Source organism: Pungitius pungitius, chromosome 5 (genome assembly GCF_949316345.1).
Source record: "Pungitius pungitius chromosome 5, fPunPun2.1, whole genome shotgun sequence".
Taxonomy (NCBI): Eukaryota; Metazoa; Chordata; class Actinopteri; order Perciformes; family Gasterosteidae; genus Pungitius; species Pungitius pungitius.
The window spans coordinates 22,856,575-22,871,031 of NC_084904.1; the positions used below are offsets into that span (position 1 = coordinate 22,856,575).

Consider the following 14,457-nt stretch of genomic DNA (forward strand, 5'->3'; position numbering starts at 1 on the left):
GGATATCTGATTTTTTTTTTTTTAAATGAACCTGTGGTCCATCAGTGTCAGAAGATTCTTCTTCTGTATCTCAGGAATGATGAAATTATGACTTATGTTTATTGTTCAGATGCTGGGCAAACAAAGGGAGAATTATTTATTGATTTTGTGGATCATTGTTCCAAACTAATTGTTTAGTTGTTTTAACTACGAAAGCATATAATAATGAATAAAACGCCCATCTTTATTTCCACTATCTGTATCAGGAAAGAAACCGATCAACAGGATTAAAAAGAAAGCTCAAGCATTTATTAGAAATCAGCTAAATAAGTGGTAATAAAAGTGTGTCTCTTTGTGAATATAAAATGTGTTACAGATCAAATCAAATCCTGGATTCTATGACGTCAGACCTCCGCCCCCTGCTGTTCACATGGAGGACTGCAACACATATATCTTGTTTTTTTAAACATATAAAGTCGGGAGCCAAACTCAGAACAAACATTTATTCAACACAGAGCATGAATTAATGTACATTTGCTTTGTCCTCGGGCAGGACGTCCTGGCTCCTGAACCACAGAGCTTCACTGGTTTGACTGGCGATGATCGCACGCTCAATGAAAGGTCCTGAGGAAGAGGAGGAGGAGGAGGAGTGTCAAGATTCAATGTGTCAATGTGGGGGAGGGGGGTGAAGTCAAAAGGAAACTTGTAGTTTCTACTTTCCAAAACAAACACAAATCAGTGAACACAACAACAAGTATTCCCCTTTAATAACGATAATAATCCTCCTGTGAAAAGGGATGAAATGACATCGCCCAAATAAGTTAAAGCTTCCTGGTACGAGCACAGACAAGGGCACCCGTCGGCAGAATGATTCAGGAAATTAAAAATAAATAAAAAACAGCGGGATATTTTCCCCGTCCTTCTGCTTTTGGAGTCTTTTTTCTTTGCATTATGCTGCAAATTTAGTAAAAAAGATAAATCAATGTTGTGCATAATAATCAAGAGCGACACACACGGTAATTTCTTTTGACTGTTTTCATTAATATACCACAATATTCCTCACCAGACTCAACTTAAGACCTACCTTTTCTCGTTGTTTTCCTTGTTTGTTTCGATGTATTTGTTTGTTTAGTTACAACAACGTACCGATCTGCACAGTCGAGATTCATCAGAGAAACCAGACGTTTGCATTCATGCTTTACGGTTGTGTGCTGAACGTACCCGTGTTGGCGGGTCGGTGCGAGCAGACGTCCATCAGGACTCTCCGCAGGTTGCTGAGGATCTGCTCTGTGCTCATGTCCAGCTGTGACGACACGAGGAGCAACACGTTCACACAAAGTTCACTTTAAAAAGTAAAATCCCACGTGGGAAGAAATAGAAGCCGATGTAGAGCTGCATCTCAGGTCACATGAACCCGAACATCTGTCTGCTCGTTTGAATGAAGACGTCTCCAGATGCCCACGGAGAGGCTTCCTCCCTGCCCCGCCCCCTGAGGGCCTCCACACGTACCGTGGCGATCTGCGTCCTGACGTAGCAGTCGTTCTCCACCAGGACCTCGTGACCCTTCTGGAACAGCTCCAACATCTGGGGAATGTCGCTGCTGACTGAGCCTGAGAGTCCACAGGGAGGGAGGAGACGTGTAAACCACCCCTGCACTCCGGTCCCACCGTGCTGCACATGCTGTCGGGACCTTCACCTCTTTTGCCCTTTGGGAACTTCTTCCTCAGCTTGTTCTTCAGCGGGACGAGCTTGGGCAGAATCGCCGGCACCGCCACGTAGTAGTCGGCAGAAATCTCCTCATCCAAGATCTGCAGATGAATCCAAAAACGGGATGAGGGGTGTGTGTGTGTGTGTGTGTGTGTGTGTGTGTGTGATTGTCTCCACAGCTCATGTGTTCTCACGTTCTAGCAGCTAATTAAAACACAAAGGTGTCAAACAGCAGCTCAGCTCAATAACCCTTTACTTGTAAAACCAGTGGTTGTCCCACATGAATCATTACGTCACCACCCATCGATCATGTGACCCACTGTGGAACCCCTGGCGGAAGGAGATTAAAGGACAAGGAGGCTGCAGCAGAGAGATTGAGATGTTCGGATAGGGATCAGAGACCTTCTCAGTGAACCAGGAGCTGCCTGATAATGTGACTAACGCCACCTGCTGGGCACATCTGCACCAGCTTTGAGATGCACAAGAGAGAAGCTTTAAAGTTTGAACTTTGTTTCCCTCTGAAAACCAGCTCATATATTTACAATTAAAATATAAGAAGAGGACGATGAACTCACCGACTGTATGAGCTCGACCCCCCCGGCGAGCACGGCCCCGCCCTCCAGCGCAGCTCGAGCCTGATCGGCATCCTGCGGAGAGAGACTGGTCAGATCTGACCCTGTGGGGGGGAGGAGGGGGGGGTCAGAGTGTCACTCCGCCCCCCCCCCACTCGTCAGCTTCCTGAGATCAAAGGCTGCACACCTTCATCACATTAGAGCCCCCCCATCAGAAGCTTTTACCTCGGTGAAGACCAGGACTCTGTTCATCTCCGTCCTGAAGGGGTGAGGGAGGTGCACCGTGCTGACGAACGAGTCCACTCTTTTCTGTGGGGGGGGGGGGGTTTAAAATTTAAACAGGAGGGACGTCGATCTTAAAACCTTTGTGGCAGCGCTTCAATCTTTGATTTGCGAGGCGTGTTCCTCATTCATCATGCAGAGGAACACGCCTGCACTCATGTGGAAACGAGCCGCTGAGCATTCTGGGCTTTTTTTCCGGAATGATGTTAAAGTTGTTTAAAACAAACATCTCAGATGTCAAGACTCCCGTCAACTAAAGATACACAAATAACAAAATACATGCATGAAAAAGAAAAGCAGTGGAACCAAGTCTATAAAGTCAAAATAGTGCAGCAGCTAAAATAAGAGATTGAAACATCATGTGACAGTCATTTGTAGATTTACGTAACATTGGCCTTATAATGATGTTTCTGTGATGTTGTCCTCCCCTTTTAGAGCAACTAGTGGATCTTAAATAACAAAAGAATCAGGAAGGAACAAGACTTTCCATCACAAATGGACCATAATGAAAGAAGCCCCTCCCCAGTAACATACCTTCTTCTCCAGCTTCATGTCCAGCCTCAGGTCGATGTACACGGGCTGCTTGACGGGAGCGAAGTCCAACCTCTGGAACTTCTTCAGCATGTGGATGGCGTCCGCGACGCCGTGGACCTGGCGGGGGTAGTACCTCACGAAGTACACGTCGTCCACAGGCGCCCACGCCGTCCTGCCGTACGGCTTGTGTCGCCCCGCGTCATCCACGACGCGCCTTGCCGGCTTCGCCTCCTTCGCGGCCTCCTCTTTCTTGTCTTTCCTCATTGGCCTGAGCGGGGAGAAACACGCGGGTCAGCGGGGGGGGGGGGGGCACTGGACAGACTGAACACCACAGGTCTGCGCACTCACTTGACGGCTGCTAGAGTCCTGACGGGAGGATTCGGGGGGGCGGGGCCGCCGGCCCTCAGCAGCTGCCTCTGACATCCCGCCAGAACTGGAACAGAGAACAAAAGCTGCTAAGAGACGGAAGGCCGACAGACCGGGGGGGGGGGGGCGCACAGCCATCTCCGTCCATAGAAAGGCCATTTCAGCTTTATCTAGAATAAGAACACACTGGAATTGTGCCAGAGCAGGAGGGGAAGAGTCCTGCAAAATGCTGCATTACAAAAGGAGCCGTACGCGTCATTAGATAAAATGGAGTTGGATCAAATTGATTATAAAAAGGTTTTAAAAATCATGTCAAAAGTGGAACTATTTGTCACTTGATGAAAGTCAATTTCATTTAATGGAGACGACAGCGAGCTTTGGAAACTTAACGCGTGCTCCGACGCCATCGGTGCTGAGAATGTGAACCTGTCTGAACATCTGGCTGCAGCTGGTTGTCGGTTTGTGTGTTCCGCTGACTGCAAGTGGAATGAATTAGACCCATTTTAAGCACATTGATTACATTGGAAGGGCAGAAACAGCTGACACATGAATACGGTGTAAAGTTGAATTGGATGATAATGCTCTTTTGTTTAGTTGTTAGTTATATGATCAAAAGTAATGATCTTCTCACAAAGAGCACGTCATGACTGTGTTCTCTTAATCAGCTTTATTATTATCGCAGTTCTGACAGTCCAATAAGCTGTTAACTATTTAATTCCTTGTGATTTACTACTACAAAATGTTGATGTTTTTTACTCCTCGTCTCCGACGTGTTTTGGTTCAAGGACGCTCAAACAAAACGATTCATTTCATGTAATAGAAAAACTGCCTTTTTGAAACAATGAATGACGAAATGATCGAATGATTGTAATAATTACGACACGCCCTTCAGGTTGTCCGATGTGTGGAACTATAAAACACAATAGTAATACAACAGAGATGATTCAAATGCGCTCCTGGTTCGGCTAACGAACGAAGCTAACAGGCGTAGTGGCTGTTTGGCCTTTTAAACTAAAATATAATTGACTATAAAGGGCTTAACAATGGTTGTGTACTCACTATAATATAACGTTACATGACCTAAATAATTAACTGTAAGTTAAACTTAAAAAAACAACTGACCTTTCCACACGGTGCGAGTGCAGGTGGCCATGTCTGAGAGGCCCGTTGGTCCGTGTGGAAACAAGAGTCGCGAGGAACGGTTCCACCTGGGAGAAAAAAACAGATCCCCGTTCAACAATGTACAGCTTTTTACTTTGGGCTTTGATTCTTGGTAAATGCCGAAAGTACACAACACATCTCGAGTTAGCCTATGCAGTGGTTTTCATCCACTTTTACATTCGGCATGTGTTTGATGTACCAATGAGTACTATATTTTAGTAAATGTTTCATTTTCATTACATTAACTGACAATAAGTGCAATAAGTGCATTCAGCCAAGAGGGAACAGACCCAGAAAAACAGCCAAGCAAGCCAAACTACAACGTGCTGTAAGTCAGTGCCCTCGTGCTAATAAAGTGCTAGCTGGTCCAGGTGTAGTCAGGACAGGTGTCTTTAGTTTACGTCGTCATTTATGTATCTAAATATATACATGAATATGATCGAGAACATATGCTTTGCCAAATTATGCAGTTTTATCCAAATATAAAAATAAAAAACAAATTTACAATGGGCATCTTTATAACATTAAGAGATCATTTGATTTTCTAATAACTCATAACAGAACAGACTATATATTAACATTGTAATTACTTCAAAGGAGGAACAGCACAATATGCATTTAGAACATCGTCTTATTTCATTCCCAATAAAAATAAGCTCACAATCGTTCACAAATTGACTTGAAAAACCGCACGAGCGACGGAGAGAGACCGCGTGCGCGCGCGCGGCGGGCTCGACGAGTACGAGCGGAAGTCGCGTTTGTTGTTCTTCCTTCTGCTTCCGAGGCGTTCAGGGTCTGAACGGGTTCAACAGCCGCGTCCGCATGTCGCCACCGACCCCCCCGTAGAGCGTCTCCCCCCGGCCCCGGATGAAGGTAACGTCCCGCCTCGCTGCGTCCCGGCGCCGCGGACCTTCTCGCCCGGGCTTGTCACGGGCGAGAAGGTCCGCGGCGCCGGGACGTTGGATCCGCTTCGGTTTGAACCGACTCCGTCAACCGTTTACCCCCCCCCCCTTAGCCCCCCCTTACCCCCCCCCCCCCCCCCGGCTAAAAAAACCCCGCCGCGCGCGTAGTGCTTCCAACGGTTTTGTTTTATGTTTAAAACAGTCATAAGCGAGAGAAGGGGGGGGGGGGTTACCTCGATGCCAGGTATGACAGCTGGTGAGAGGTGCCCCCCCCCATTCGCGTCACGTGCCGCACGTCAGGTGTCACTTTTGACATCACATCTATGTTTGGGTTCGCAGCTGTCGCGCAGTGCCCCCCCAACCCCCGACCCCCCCCCCCGCTACATGTTTACCATTTACAAAAACAAAATAAAAAATAAAAAATCTCCCGCCTTCGCAGAGTTGTTTCCAAGGCAACGGCTCGCCTATCTGTCACACCAGATGCACGTTGACCAGCAGCGTCATGGTGTCACGTGACATATGTGTAACCATAATGTGTATCTGCCCACGTGACCCAGCAGTGTGTAAACAAGTTATTTAAGTCTCCTCCAAAGTTATTTTAGTAATAAATACCATCAGGTTCAGAACATCTCGTCACTTACGTCACAGTGAGACCTTTCTAGAGCTTTTTCACAGATGTGACGGAGAACATTCACATTACCTTCTGGTTACTGTGTGTTGTTGGCATCTGTATCATAATTTAAACATGCTGAGGCAGCGTTAAGGGAGGGATTTGATATTAAAAAAATAAATAATTACTCGTTGTGTTGCAGGCCAATATGTGCCGTCTATAGTTAGTCTACTTATTTATTTATTTTATCTCTGGTTGTCACGGTGATCTTAATTAGAATATTCCTCCAGCATTGAGCATTTGCTGATTTAATTATCTATGGGACTGTTGGACGTTGCTTTGGTTTCTCAGAAACAGCATTTTACTTTAAGTTATATTTTACATCAGCTAGTGTAATAATCAAAAGAAATAATGATGTGTATTTTGCCTTTCGTTTGAACCATGTTCCTTTTTATTTAAAGGTTCCCTGTTGTGTGACTTTAATTTATCTCATTTAAATGACCATTCATGTTTGTTGTTGCAGGAATAGCTCTTATTTGTAATGGGCTCTTAATTCACCCTTTGCTTCGTTCTTCAGATTAACAGGTATGCCAAAGGAAAAATATGATCCTCCAGATCCCCGCAGATGTTACACCATCATGCCAGCGGATGAGGCGGCCAGCGGGAAGAAGTCTTACTGGGCCGAGCTGGAGATTTCTGGTCAGTCCAACTAGCGAACCCTTGAGAAGATGGTGGAGTCTCCTAAAGGCAGAGAGACATCTAGAAATGTATCTCTGGTTTAGTCCCGTTATATCTTTTCAGCTTCTTGCTTTTAGCGTGAAAAAGGTGTCCAATGAGACGTTTTCCGGATGCAGCGGCAGGATGCTGAGCCCTCTCTGTTCTTCCTGTCAGGCCGAGTGAGGAGCCTGAGCAGCTCCCTGTGGACCCTCAGCCACCTGACGGCGCTGCACATCAACGACAACAACCTGAGCCGCATCCCGCCCGACATCGCCAAGCTGCCCCACCTGGCCTACCTGAACCTGTCGTCCAATAAGCTGCGCAGCCTGCCGGCCGAGCTGGGCAACATGGTGTCTCTCAGGTACCTGACGCCGGGACCTCAGGAGGTGTGATGAAGTCAAACTGCACATTGACTGAACACCTCTTAATGGCCTTTGAATGGACTTTGATGAAGGTCAACCCGTCCTTCTGGACTCAAATATCCCCCCTTGTACTAAACTGTATGTGTGACTGTAGCTGTGGAAGCTTCGCATGGAGTCAGATTGTGATATCGGTGACGTGTGATGATCGCTTAGTGCGTCGGGGTCTCTCTGTTCTCCTGACGGGGGTCCACCTCTCACAGAGGATGGATTCCTCCAATCAGAGGCGTCCCCTTCACTTAGCCGTGTCTGCCTGGTCTCAACTAATGATCACCAGGAAAAGGTTCCTGAAAGACAAAGACTCACTGGAGCTTCTGTCATTCTGTCCTGCAGGGAGTTGCTTTTAAACAACAATCTTCTACGAGTTCTGCCTTATGAACTCGGGAGGCTTTTCCAGTTGCAAACCCTGGGGCTCAAAGGTGAGTCTCTTTTTTTGTGTTGTTACTTGTTGCTTGTTTGTGTCAATCATCTATTAACGTTTCCTCTGCAGGAAACCCTCTGTCCCCGGACATCCTCAATCTGTACCAGGAGCCGGACGGAACCAGAAAGCTTCTGAACTACATGCTCGACAATCTAGCAGGTGAGCGTCCTCCTGAATACCGAACACCCCCCCCCTCCCCTCTGCCCCCCCCGCCCGGTCCCAGAGGAGTGAGCGTTCCTCGTGTCTCCGTGTCGTCCGCAGTGCACCCGGAGCAGCTCCCCCAAAGACCCTGGATCACCCTGAAGGAGCGAGACCCAACGCGTCCCACAGGTAAGGTCGTCATGGAGATGGATTGTTTACTGGTTCACTCCACCAGGTGAGATGATCACAGGCGGAGGAGTCAGTCGCTTCACCAGCACTGCAAGAGATTCTGTAGTTTAACGTTACGCTCGATGTTGATGTGTGGCTATAGTTCAGAGGTGGTCTTGTGTGTTTGTTGTTGTTGTTGTTGTTCTCCAGCCGTGTTCACGGTCATGTGCTACAACGTGCTGTGCGACAAGTACGCCACGCGGCAGCTGTACGCCTACTGCCCGTCCTGGGCCCTCAACTGGGAGTACCGCAAGAAGGGCATCATGGAGGAGATCACCAGCTGCGACGCCGACATCATCAGCCTGCAGGTAAACATGAGTCCATCAGGTCAATGACGCAATCTGTCTATCAAACACACATCGTGGTGCTTTGATCAGTGTGCATCACGTCAGAGAAGAATAAAAAGGACTTAATCAGAGGAACACCAGAGGTTTATCTGCAGTAACGTCTTACTTCCATAAGGTGTCATTGTTGACTTTAATGTTTCACCGGACAAAAGACATACAGTATTTATTTAATTTATTGGATATAAATTCATACATTATTAACTATTCAGTTTTACAATCATCGTTGCTCATTTTTGGTCTCGGCATTATCTATTTACACAATAACTTTGCATGGGCAGAAATCATTTTTCATATTTGTTTTGTAGTGATAAGTTATAGAATCAAGAAGCACTGAGCACAGCCGGGGCTGATGGGAAATGTAGTCTGCAGGTTTTCTGTAATTAAAAGGAAAAAAAAGTTCTTAGTGCACCTGTGTGTGTGTGTCTGTGTGTGTGTGTGTGTGTGTGTGTGCGTGTGTGTGTGTGTGCGTGTGCGTGTGCGTGTGCGTGTGTGTGTGTGTGTGTGTGTGTGCGTGTGCGTGTGTGTGCAGGAGGTGGAGACGGAGCAGTACTACACCATGTTCCTGGACACCCTGAAGCAGCGCGGTTATGACGGCTACTTCTGCCCAAAGTCTCGAGCCAAACTGGTTTCTGAGCAGGAGAGGAAACACGTGGACGGCTGCGCCGTGTTCTTCAAGACCGACAAGTGAGTTCCTCCATCCTCCTCCGACAGAAACCACTCAATAAGGTCTGTTCTTAAAAGGGTCTTTGATGCTTTTATTTTGTGGAAAGACCTTACAGATGTTTAGTGCTTCAACCAGAGACAAAGAAACTGCAAGCTAGGAACTGCTTCCTGTTTCAGTGACACGAGTTTCACAATAAAAGCAGCCCGAGAGCCAAGGGCGTAACCATGGTTTTGACATTGGGGGGGTCCAAATGAATACCCTTCCCCATCATTGTTTGAAGGTGGGTGTTGGGCTTGTGTGGGCAGGTGTGGTGTAACAGTGATCCAGCGTGTTCTCCTCTCTGGTTGGGCATTTAATAAACTGTTTGAACATAAGAGGAGAACATATATTTTCTCAATATGGGGGGGGGACGCGACCCACCCAATAGATGCGTGGTTACGCCTATGCCGAGAGCCGAGAGTTCTTCTTCAGATTTCACAATAGAAACTGTGTGTGTGTGTGTGTGTGTGTGTGTGTTCCTGCAGGTTCACTCTGGTCCAGAAACACACCGTGGAGTTCAACCAGGTGGCCTTGGCCAACTCTGAGGGGTCAGAGGTCATGCTGAACAGAGTGATGACCAAAGACAACATCGGGGTGGCCGTTCTGCTCGAGGTCAACAAGGAACTGTTCTCTGAGGGTAAGAAGCATCTCCAGAGAACAACAGGATGTCCTTTTAGTAACGACCCCCCCTCCGCTCAAAGATGTTCGATACGGTATCAGCCTTCTTAATGAAGCTTCACATCTTAAAGCTGCATTCTGTGTAGTGACCAGCAGGGGGCGACTCCTCTGCTCCATGAGTCTATGGTCTCCAGTTTCAAGGATTGAAGGGTCTCTACAGGTCTCTTATAATGTACTTTCTACATAATACACCACAGTAAAAGGCATCAAATCCTCACACCTAAGAGGATTAATTACTTATCAACAGTTGATGGACTAACAGCTCATCTGCATCTTAAAGGTCTGCTAGTAGCACCACGCAGATGAAGAGAGGAACCTGTGGTTGACAATGACAGCACGTGCACACTTTAACTTCCCTGTTTGTGGTTGTTTTGTTCTGTTATTCCTTCTCTTCCCTTTTAGTACTTTTATTCTAATGCACAAAAACTCTTCTCAAGTTGCATCAGAGCTTTTCTGTAGCTAAAAGGAGACCATGGTGTGGTTTATTTGGGGGGTTTCAGAAGCCGCCCCCCCCCCCCCCCTCATGTTTGGAGTGTCCATTTTCAGGCGGGAAGCCGCCTCAGGAGAGGCAGCTGATCCTGGTGGCCAACGCCCACATGCACTGGGACCCCGAGTACTCGGACGTCAAGCTGGTCCAGACCATGATGTTCCTGTCGGAGCTGAAGAGCATCGCCGAGAGGGCGTCCGGCTCCGCGGCGTCCGGCGACCCGTCCTCCATCCCCATCGTCCTGTGCGCCGACCTCAACTCGCTGCCCGACTCCGGTAGGCCCCCCCCCCCCCCCCCTTCAGGAAGCTCTCGCTGGTCCCTCAGCTGTGTCTCTAGTGTAGATGTACACTCATATGACGATATGCCATCCAGGTGTGGTGGAATACCTGAGCAACGGAGGCGTGGCCGAGACCCACAAGGACTTCAAGGAGCTCCGCTACAACGACTGTCTCACCAACTTCAGCTGCAGCGCCAAGAACGGCCCGTCCAACGGCAGCGTGACGCACAGCTTCCAGCTGAAGAGCGCCTACGACGGCAGCCAGATGCCCTACACCAACTACACCTACGACTTCAAGGTGAGCGCCGCCTCCTCCTGCTGCTCCTCCTCCTGATGCTCCTGCAACAAAGTTATCTGCACAAACGGTCACTAATAATGTAAATAAAGTGTTTATAGTTTACTGGGCCGAACGTAGAACAACTGGAAAGCTTTTATAAACTCAGAAGGTCAAGTCTATGTTTTTATTCTCTGAGATAAAACACTGGGGTCTCTGTGCTGGTCTCATTCCAAACATCAGATCATTATTTAGTTCCTAAATGAATTACTTTAGTAAAACAATGCTTTAACGTTTAATCCCTTTGAGCCACTGGCGCTGATTTGTTCCCACTTTGAATAAATGAAAGGTTTGTGGTTGATGGCTTGTCATCGTTCACTAAATTTGAGATCACATGACCTCTTTGTGTCCTCAGGGCGTCATCGACTACATCTTCTTCTCCAGGACCCACATGAGTGTCCTGGGCCTTCTGGGCCCTCTGGACAGCCAGTGGCTCAGCGACAACAGCGTCACCGGCTGCCCCCACCCCCACGTGCCCTCGGACCACTTCTCCCTGCTGGCCCAGCTGGAGCTGCACGCCCCCCCGCCCCACCCGCTCAACCCCCTCAACGGGCTGCACCTGCCGGTCCACAGGTAGTGCAGCGCCCCCCCCCCCCCCCCCCCCCTGCCCCCCTACTGCTTTATACAAACCACCGATCATGTTTTCACCCATTGGTACATGTTTGTTTTCTTACATCTGTTCTACACCCCCCCCCCCCCTCCTTTAACACCAAATGTCTGGCTAAGGATGGAGTTGCTATTGTACCTCAATGTCTATTGTTTGTACCCCCCCCTCTAAAACAACAAACCATGACGACTAATACAATGGACTTTTTAAAGATAAACTACACCAAGTTCATTTGTTCTTTTTCTTCTTCACGTTCCACACAGACGGGGAGTTTTATTCGAGTGAATTTATTTATTTGTTAAAGTCCGCCGTCCCTCAAACGAGCAAAACAAACCCTCTCAGTCCTTCTCGTCACCTGCTGTTTTTATGTAGCCAGTCAAACACACAGGAAGTAGAATGTGACATCATGGTGATGGTTTTAAAGCCATCAGGTTATGTCCTTGAAACCATCACCATGGCGATGGTCGCATCTCGCTGCCACGTGAATCCACCACGACTCTTCCTCTTCCTCTTCCTCTTCCTCCTCCACAACACGGTCATCGAACTGTGACCAAAAAAACGAAAATGCTTTGGCTTCGAGATGAACAGTTAGAAGTGATGAAGTGGCACATGTTGACTAACAAGGTGCTTCAGGTGCTTTTAAAGGGCTCTTAAAGGAAGCGTCGTGTCACCGTTCAGCCAAAGACCCCCCCCCCCCCCCCTCCCCCCTCCCCACCCCCCCCGCCCCCCGCCGACCATGAGATGATATTTATTGTTTATCGTGTCAGAGATTAATGAACCTGCAGCGGAATGTATTTACCAATAAAACAAAGGCTTCTTCCAGGGCGACGCATCCAGCACCACAAGCCGTTCATGAGGCACAGCCTTGTTGTATTGGTGCCATTTTTGGATAAAACTGCTGCTGTAGAGATATATATATATATATATATATATCTCTATATCTATAGATCTTTGTTCACCTTTGCTCTGCTCACTATCTGAAGAAGAGAAGCCGTAATGAGGTCATAAATGGCATCGGCTCGCTGTGACCTCTGCTGTGACCTCTGCTCTGTGAGCACTTTGAGGCCCCCCGGGTTCTGTTGGTGGTTCCGTACGGCAGCGGCACACGAGTCAAACTGATTTGAGGACGGGGCGTCTCTCTCCTCTGTGAGCAGAGCCGTCCTCACACGTCCCCCCAGACCTTCAGCATCTTCACCACGAGGGACAGCTGCTTCTGTCCCAGTGGACGTCTTCTTCTCTACAACAACGTGCCTCATTTGTACGACAGCAGCACTGCCCATGAGACCAAGACTCAGAGAGGAACCATCACCCCTCCATCTACGCCTCCATCCTATCATACCTCCATCTACGCCTCCATCCTATCATACCTCCATCTACCCCTCCATCCTATCATACCTCCATCTACGCCTCCATCCTATCATACCTCCATCTACGCCTCCATCCTATCATACCTCCATCTACCCCTCCATCCTATCATACCTCCATCTACCCCTCCATCCTATCATACCTCCATCTACGCCTCCATCCTATCATACCTCCATCTACGCCTCCATCCTATCATACCTCCATCTACCCCTCCATCCTATCATACCTCCATCTACCCCTCCATCCTATCATACCTCCATCTACGCCTCCATCCTATCATACCTCCATCTACGCCTCCATCCTATCATACCTCCATCTACCCCTCCATCCTATCATACCTCCATTTACCCCTCCATCCTATCATACCTCCATCTACCCCTCCATCCTATCATACCTCCATCTACGCCTCCATCCTATCATACCTCCATCTACGCCTCCATCCTATCATACCTCCATCTACCCCTCCATCCTATCATACCTCCATCTACCCCTCCATCCTATCATACCTCCATCTACGCCTCCATCCTATCATACCTCCATCTACGCCTCCATCCTATCATACCTCCATCTACCCCTCCATCCTATCACCCCTCCATCCTATCATACCTCCATCTACGCCTCCATCTTATCATACCTCCATCTACGCCTCCATCCTATCATACCTCCATCTACCCCTCCATCCTATCATACCTCCATCTACGCCTCCATCCTATCATACCTCCATCTACGCCTCCATCCTATCATACCTCCATCTACCCCTCCATCCTATCACCCCTCCATCCTATCATACCTCCATCTACGCCTCCATCTTATCATACCTCCATCTACGCCTCCATCTTATCATACCTCCATCTACCCCTCCATCCTATCATACCTCCATCTACGCCTCCATCCTATCATACCTCCATCTACGCCTTCATCCCATCATACCTCCATCTACGCCTCCATCCTATCACCCCTCCATCCCATCATCTCTCCATCTATCCCTCCATCCTATCATACCTCCATCCCATCATCTCTCCATCTATCCCTCCATCCTATCATACAGGTCAATGCACTGCTTACTGAGGGGTCCATTTTAAAATGAATGAATCAGTTTGGTGATTAAAAGAACAAATCTTTCATTTCTGAAACAAAGGTCCTCAGAATCATTGAGGTGAAAGCTGCTGAGGATCATCGGTGCTACTTCCTCTTTAAAGAACTGCACTCTGACACCAGATCAGCTGTTAGACCCTCTGCAGACGAGAGGAGGCCCAGCAGCCCCACGTTGGGCTCTGAGGGGCAGAGCTGACGGGACAAAGAGCTGAGGGTAAACGCGGTGGAGCGAGTCGGGTGGAGGTGTGTCTGACGGAGGAGGAAGTGCTGACTCAGATGTTCTCTGCAGGGCCTCGTTTACACCTTCATGAACGTCACAGCTGATCGGAGGCAAAGAAATCCAGTTTGTAATCCACAAAATAACCATAAACTTCAAATCATAAAAAACACGTTGAGATTATATTTTGGGAAGTGTTTGTTTTCATATAATTTCAACATTCTCTGTGAATCTCTTATGAAGATGAATTTATTCTTTATCTGAACTTTTACACGTAAAGTTGAGTTCACGTCCTTTTCTTTTTAAAT

At 47.9% G+C, this 14,457-nt stretch overlaps 2 protein-coding genes across 3 annotated transcripts; one reads left to right on the plus strand and one right to left on the minus strand.

Moving 5' to 3' along the window:
- Positions 1 to 266: 266 nt before the first annotated feature.
- mrpl1 (mitochondrial ribosomal protein L1) lies at positions 267 to 5,798 on the minus strand. Of its 2 annotated transcripts, none has more exons than XM_037482370.2 (11): positions 5,737 to 5,798; positions 4,563 to 4,648; positions 3,423 to 3,507; positions 3,075 to 3,342; positions 2,484 to 2,567; positions 2,262 to 2,333; positions 1,676 to 1,787; positions 1,489 to 1,589; positions 1,201 to 1,282; positions 512 to 603; positions 267 to 417 (listed from the first exon to the last, which is right to left on the minus strand). In XM_037482370.2, exons 1-11 carry the CDS (start codon positions 5,778 to 5,780, stop codon positions 406 to 408), a joined length of 1,038 nt encoding a protein of 345 aa, XP_037338267.2. In that variant the 5' UTR covers positions 5,781 to 5,798; the 3' UTR covers positions 267 to 405. The 2 variants fall into 2 exon arrangements, with proteins under 2 accessions (XP_037338267.2, XP_062418619.1); XM_062562635.1 differs by lacking the exon at positions 5,737 to 5,798 and adding an exon at positions 5,192 to 5,301.
- cnot6l (CCR4-NOT transcription complex, subunit 6-like) lies at positions 5,371 to 12,598 on the plus strand. The gene is made up of 12 exons (XM_037482289.2): positions 5,371 to 5,474; positions 6,691 to 6,812; positions 7,005 to 7,191; positions 7,583 to 7,668; positions 7,740 to 7,829; positions 7,932 to 8,000; positions 8,190 to 8,347; positions 8,916 to 9,070; positions 9,575 to 9,726; positions 10,314 to 10,529; positions 10,627 to 10,829; positions 11,221 to 12,598. Exons 2-12 carry the CDS (start codon positions 6,701 to 6,703, stop codon positions 11,440 to 11,442), a joined length of 1,650 nt encoding a protein of 549 aa, XP_037338186.1. The 5' UTR covers positions 5,371 to 5,474; positions 6,691 to 6,700; the 3' UTR covers positions 11,443 to 12,598.
- Positions 12,599 to 14,457: the final 1,859 nt, after the last annotated feature.

Bases quoted from the DNA above. Each gene is read 5' to 3' on its own strand.
- mrpl1 (XM_037482370.2), bottom strand. From the start codon at position 5,780: ATGGGGGGGGGCACCTCTCACCAGCTGTCATACCTGGCATCGAG. The intron at 2,568-3,074 runs GTATGTTACTGG...CCCCCCCCACAG, and splicing joins ACATGAAGCTGGAGAAGAAG to AAAAGAGTGGACTCGTTCGT. The intron at 604-1,200 runs GTACGTTCAGCA...CCTCTTCCTCAG, and splicing joins GCACCGACCCGCCAACACGG to GACCTTTCATTGAGCGTGCG.
- cnot6l (XM_037482289.2), top strand. From the start codon at position 6,701: ATGCCAAAGGAAAAATATGATCCTCCAGATCCCCGCAGATGTTACACC. The intron at 7,830-7,931 runs GTGAGCGTCCTC...TGTCGTCCGCAG, and splicing joins CATGCTCGACAATCTAGCAG to TGCACCCGGAGCAGCTCCCC. The intron at 10,530-10,626 runs GTAGGCCCCCCC...TATGCCATCCAG, and splicing joins CAACTCGCTGCCCGACTCCG to GTGTGGTGGAATACCTGAGC.